Source organism: Megascapheus bottae, chromosome 5 (genome assembly GCF_031878675.1).
Source record: "Megascapheus bottae isolate mThoBot1 chromosome 5, mThoBot2.hap1, whole genome shotgun sequence".
Lineage (NCBI taxonomy): Eukaryota > Metazoa > Chordata > Mammalia > Rodentia > Geomyidae > Megascapheus > Megascapheus bottae.
Window position 1 is genome coordinate 15,792,840 of NC_143513.1, and position 6,104 is coordinate 15,798,943.

Here is a 6,104-nt window from a genome sequence, read left to right on the forward strand (position 1 = left end):
TTATTGTGTGTTTTATATATCCTTTAGCATTTTTTTTTCTTTTTCTTTTTTGAACTCAGGACACTGTCCCTGAGCTTCACCACTCAGGGCTACTACTTTGAGCTACAGTGCCATTTCTGGTTTGCTGGTGGTTAATTGGAGGTAAAGAGTTTCATGGATTTCCCTACCCAGGCTGTGGACTACAACCTCAACCTTCTGAGTAATTAGGATTACAGGTATGAGTTAGTGGCACTTGGCCCTTTAGCAAATATTTTCTCATGTAACTCCTACAATTTGGGGAGTTCTTATCAATTGTAAGTTTTACTGTTTTTGGTCATTAAAACATTAGCCACATTATATACTATATAATATATAATATAGTATGTACATAGGACATAAACTATAATATATACTATTACATACTTTCCTACCTAGATTGACCTTGAAAAGTAATCCTCAAATTTCAGCCTCTTAATTGTTAGGATTACAGGTGTGAGCCACCAGCACCTGGCTAAGCAGTTTTGTGTGTGTGTGTGAGTTATGGGGCTTCATCGGGCCTGGGCATGGTCCCAGAGTTCAATTCAAGGCTACCACCCTTCCCTTGGGCCTGGGTGTTGTCCCTGAGCTCTTTAGCTCAAGGCTACCACTCTACCTACCATTGAGCCAAGTCCCACTTCCCATTTTCTAGAGGTTAATTGGAGATAAGAGTCTTAGATTCTTTTGTGCCTGGGCTGGCTTTCAACCTTGATTCTCAGATCCACAGATCTCAGTCTGAGTAGCTAGGATAACAAGTGTGAGCCACCCGCTCAGCTTTTTTTTTTTAATACTGTAAAATGTGATAATATTGACAATTTCGATGATAGTCTAAACACAAAAATATATTTAAAATATTTCTTAGGCTGTGAGCATTGCTCAAATGGTAGAGAATCTTCCTAGCAAGTACAAGTCCCTGGGTTTGATCTCCAGTATCACAAAAATAAACAAAATCCTTTCGGACATCAAATAATTTGCTTTCCTTACTGCCCAGTACTTCAAAGGAGAAGTCTGACATTAATCTTTAAAGCTACCTCATTTTTGTTTTACTCTTGAGAAACTCAAATGATTTTCTCTATTATCTTAAACAAGAGTAATTTTACATAATATATCGAGCTCCCCCAATCACCAAATACGAAGACAGTTTACTGACTTCCCTTAGCAGAGACAGTAGCATCATTTAAAAATATAACCATTTGAGAGGCCAAGCAAATGTAAGGAAGACAAAAAGTTAATGATAAACAAAATCAAAAGATTGCAATCTTAAACTGTGACAATACCAGGCTAAAGTATGTTCAGCTAACGCATTCAAATTATGTGAGGTGAATACTAGAGATTATTTAGTGGGAAGTGATTTTGTTTTCCAGAAGACTACTGCAAACTCAACATTTGGGTTGAATTGCCTATCTGACCAAGAGGAAGTCCATTTAAGTAAAACGAATTGGAAAGAAACTAGTATATTTAAGAATACAAGATAATTTTCCAATTCATAGTGATGGATAAATCTCAATAATTATTTGCCTCTTCATAAGGATCTCTACCACTGCTTAAGTGGAAAGTTATTTGCTCTTGCCTTCTACTGAGTTCAGCAACCAGCACTAGTTTGGAGAACCTGTGACTTGTGCATGTTGAGGACATGGACTGGGTGGCTGTCTAGCTAGTTTTCCCTCAAACAGCTTTACACAACACAATCAATGGCCTGAAATCTGACAGGCCAACTGATCTACTGTGGCATCTGCAAGGCTCACAAAATCAAAGAAGCCAGAATGACACGACCCAATCAGAAAAATCCCAGAAATTCGAACGGTATCCTCCCACCATTTCAGATGAACTCGAAGATACCTGGGTAGAGGATGTGAAAAAGCTTCATTAGCACAAACTGAGTCTTCATCAAACATCAAGGCAAAATGATAACGAGTAACTGTTTTAATCGTAATCTTAATCTGCTTGGAAAAGAAGTAAGAATAACCCTGTAAGCTATTCTGTTACAAAGGGACGTGGCTGAACAGGTAGGAAACGGATTCCCCATTGTGAGTTCTCCGGATGGCTTCCGCGAGGATCATGGAGATGTCGATCACCTGGATCTTGGGGCACTGCTTCATCTTCTCCTCCTGAGGGATGGTATTGGTGACCACGACGGCTTCAAAGCACGCGCTGTTGATGCGGGCGATGGCCGGGCCCGAAAAGATTCCGTGAGTCAGGATGGCGTACACGCTGGTGGCCCCCGCAGAGACTAATTTGTCGGCCGCGTGGCAGATGGTACCGCAGGTGTCGGCCATGTCATCCACCAGGATGGCCACCCGATCCTTCACGTCGCCCACCAGCACCATGCGGTCCACCTCGTTGGCCTTCTTGCGCTCTTTGTGGATGAGGGCGAAGTCCACGTTCAGGCGGTCGGCGATGGAGGTCACCCGCTTGGCTCCTCCGGCATCGGGAGACACGACGGTGCAGTCCCTCCATTCGGAAATGTTCTCCCGCACCCACTTGAGAACCGCCGGCTCTGCGTACAGATTGTCGACGGGGATATCGAAAAAGCCCTGGATCTGAGAGGCGTGCAGATCCATGGTGATGATGTGGTCGGCGCCCGCGATCGACAGCATGTTGGCGACCAGCTTGGCGGAGATGGGGGCCCGGCTCTTGTCCTTCTTGTCCTGCCGGGCGTAGGGGAAGCAAGGGATGACGGCCGTCACCCGGTGGGCCGAGGCGATCTTGCAGGCGTTGATCATGATCAGGAGCTCCATGAGGCTGTCGTTGATCTCGCCGCAGCCGCTCTGGACGATGTACACGTCCTCTCCGCGCACGCTCTCGCCGATCTCCACGCACGTCTCCTGGTTGCTGAACTTCTTGGTCACCACCTTACCCAGTTCCAGGCCCAGGCGGTCGGCAATCTTCTGAGACAGGTCCTGGTGGGAGCTGCCGCTGAAGATCTTGATATTCGGCATCTTGGGCTTACCACGCGTCCTGCTGCAATCTCTGCCGGCTGGAGGAGGGGAGCAGGGAAGAGGTAACACGCAACCGGAAGTCAGGCCTTCAGACTGCAATAGCTTCCGGTTGTTATCCTGCCCGTTAGGCGGCCGTTAGAACCGCTTCCGGTGTGCTGGGCTAAACTGTCCGTGTGTCTAGCAACTAGAACTTGATTTTCATCTGTTTTATAATTGTAAACTACACGGCTGTGTGTGTGTGTAAGTGTGTTTTCCTAGCTGGTGGGATGTATGGCTATTGACATTAGTGTCATTACTGCTATTATTACTGATACTCTTATTAGTTTCCTTGGGCAGCTGACACAAATTTGAATTAAAAACAACAACAAATTTGGATATTTGAAATTTGATAGGGAAGGGGGGAAAACCAAGACGGGTGGGGGGTGTGGGGGGGGAGGGAAACGGGTACCAAGACATGTGAAAGGGTATCAATGTATGTGAATTAATGCACCTTCTATCTGGCAAATATCATGTAACCCTTTTACTAATTACAATAAAAAAAATCCTGAAAAAAAAATAAAAAAATAAAAACAACAACAAACAAAATAACCTGGAAGAACAGAAACTCTGTATAAGGTCCCAAATGTTAAGTTTTGAAGGAAACTTACCGAATGGAAAAAGCATCAGCAAAGTGTTATTTTTCACAGAGTATCTCCCATGCAGTGAAAAAAAGGAAAGTTGGAAAATAGTATACATAGGCAAATCAGGGTAACAAAACATTGTCAATAAATATGAAAAAAATACTAGCAATTAAGGTAATGTTATTATATTAAGGAAGCCAAAAACTAAAAAATATGATGTGTAAACATGTAGATTCTGAAAGGGTTATTCATATATAGACTTTGGCTTATCTACACCTGGGAATTCATTCCAGAGAAATATTCACACGTTTGTTGCTATATTAACTTATTAAATAGATTCATTCAATAATTTAATTTGTTCAATAAATGAGAATCTTCTGTGTGTCAGGTGTGGTACTGTTTAGGGTATAAAATAGTGAAAAACAGTAACTACCCTAGATTTGTTTATAAATCGAATTCTGAAAATCAACAAATGATAAGTAAGTATATAGTAAAGAGTGCAGATATATTTGGTAACTTAGAAATTTTTAGATACAGGCTCACACCTGTAATTCTAGCTACACAGGAGGCTGAGAACTGAGGATCAAGATTTAAGCCAGCCCTTGCACAAAAGACCTTGAAATTCTAATCTCCAATTAATCACCAAAAAGCAGGAACTGGGGCTTGCCTCCAGGGGTAGGGTGGTAACCTTGAGCTGAGGAGCTCAGGGACAGGGCCCAGTCCCAGAGCTCAAGCCCAGTGACCTAAAGCTCTACTCCGAAGCTCCTTCAACTGATTCAAAACTTTGGCAAGGTAACGGCATAAAATTAACCCTCAGAAATCAACTGCCTTCCTCTACGCCAACAGTGAGAGGAATGAGGCAACACTCAGGAAAGCAACTCCTTTTGCAATAGCCTCAAAGAAAATAAAGTACCTAGGAGTTATAACTAAGAATGTAAAGGAACTTTTTGGTGAAAACTTTTAAACCCTGAAAAAGGAAATTATAGCAGAACTGAGGAAATGGAAAAACCTCCCATGCTCCTGGATTGGAAGAATCAACATCGTGAAAATGACAATCTTGCCAAGGGCTATCTACAAATTCAATGCAATATCCATCAATATCCCAATGTCATTCTTTAAAGAAATAGAAGAGGCAATCCAAAATTTCATATGGAATAATAAAAGACCCCATATAGCAAAAACACTTTTTAGCAGAAAGAATAGTGCAGGAGGAATTTCAATACCAAACTTTAGACTCTATTACAGAGCTATAATAATCAAAACAGCTTGGTACTGGCACAAGAACAGGCCTGAAGACCAATGGAATAGAACTAAGGACCCAGATATTAACCTACAGACCTATGGCCACGTAATCTTTTACAAGGGAGCCAAAAAAAAATAGAATGGGGGAAAGACAGCCTCTTCAACAAGTGGTGCTGGCAGAACTGGTTAAGCAGAAAACTAAAGTTGGATCCTTCTTTGTTACCCTGCACTAGAATTAACTCCAAATGGATCAAAGACCTCGAGGTAAAAGCTGACACACTGAAAACTTTACAAGAAGGAATAGGAGATACACAAGGCCTTCTTGGCACAGGTTGAAACTTTCTTAATAAGGACCAAGAATCACAACAAATCAGAGAAAGGCTGGATAAATGGGACTGCATTAAACTGCAGAGCTTTTGTATGGTAAAGGACATAGCTAGTAAACTAAGTAGGAAGTCCACAGAATGGGAGAAGATCTTCACTAACCATACAACGAACAAAGGCCTCCTATCTAAAATATATCAACATCTCAAAAAATTGAATCACTCCAATACTAATCTCCAAAATAACAACCATCCCATTAAAAAATTGGCCAAAGACTTAAGTCTTCTCTGAAGAAGAAACAAAAATGGCCTATAGACACATGAAGAAATGCTCAACATCTCTGGTCATAAAAGAAATGCAAATCAAAACAACTCTAAGATTCCACCTCACTCCAGTTAGAATGGCCAGGATCAGGAAATCTAATAACAACAGATGCTAGAGGGGATGTGGCCAGGAGGGATCACTACTACACTATTGGTGGGAGTGCAAAGTCATTCAACCACTATGGAAACCAGTATGGCAGTTCCTCAGCAGACTAAACATAGAACTCCCATATGACCCAGCAATTTCACTATTTGGCATTTACCCAATTGTCCAGAAACAAGGACATACTAAATCCACTAGCACAACAATGTTCATTGCAGCACTATTTACCATAGCAAAGATATGGAACCAACCTAGATGTCCCTCAGTTGATGAGTGGATCAACAAGATGTGGTATTTGTACACAATGGAATCTATGCTGCTGTCAGGAAGAATGACATTGCCCCATTTGTTAGAAAATGGGAAGACTTAGAAAAAAATCATATTAAGTGAAGTAAGCCAGACTCAAAGGAACATAGGCTCAGTGGTTTCCCTCATTTGTCATAATCAGTAGAAACATTGGGCTCTCTTAGAAGAGATTTGCAATAGAGCAAAACCTTGATACATGAGGCCATATAGTATGATGCTAAATGAAAGGACC

General features: G+C 41.8%; 1 protein-coding gene across 1 annotated transcript; it reads right to left on the reverse strand.

Annotated features, from left to right (window-relative positions):
* Positions 1-1,923: 1,923 nt before the first annotated feature.
* Positions 1,924-3,034, reverse strand: Prps1l1 (phosphoribosyl pyrophosphate synthetase 1 like 1). The gene has a single exon (XM_090332291.1). It carries the CDS (start codon positions 2,952-2,954, stop codon positions 1,998-2,000), a length of 957 nt encoding a protein of 318 aa, XP_090188417.1. The 5' UTR covers positions 2,955-3,034; the 3' UTR covers positions 1,924-1,997.
* Between the last annotated feature and the right edge of the window lie 3,070 nt (positions 3,035-6,104).

What these genes read in the sequence shown, in the direction of transcription:
- Prps1l1 (XM_090332291.1), bottom strand. Translation starts at nt 2,954, where the DNA reads ATGCCGAATATCAAGATCTTCAGCGGCAGCTCCCACCAGGACCTGTCT.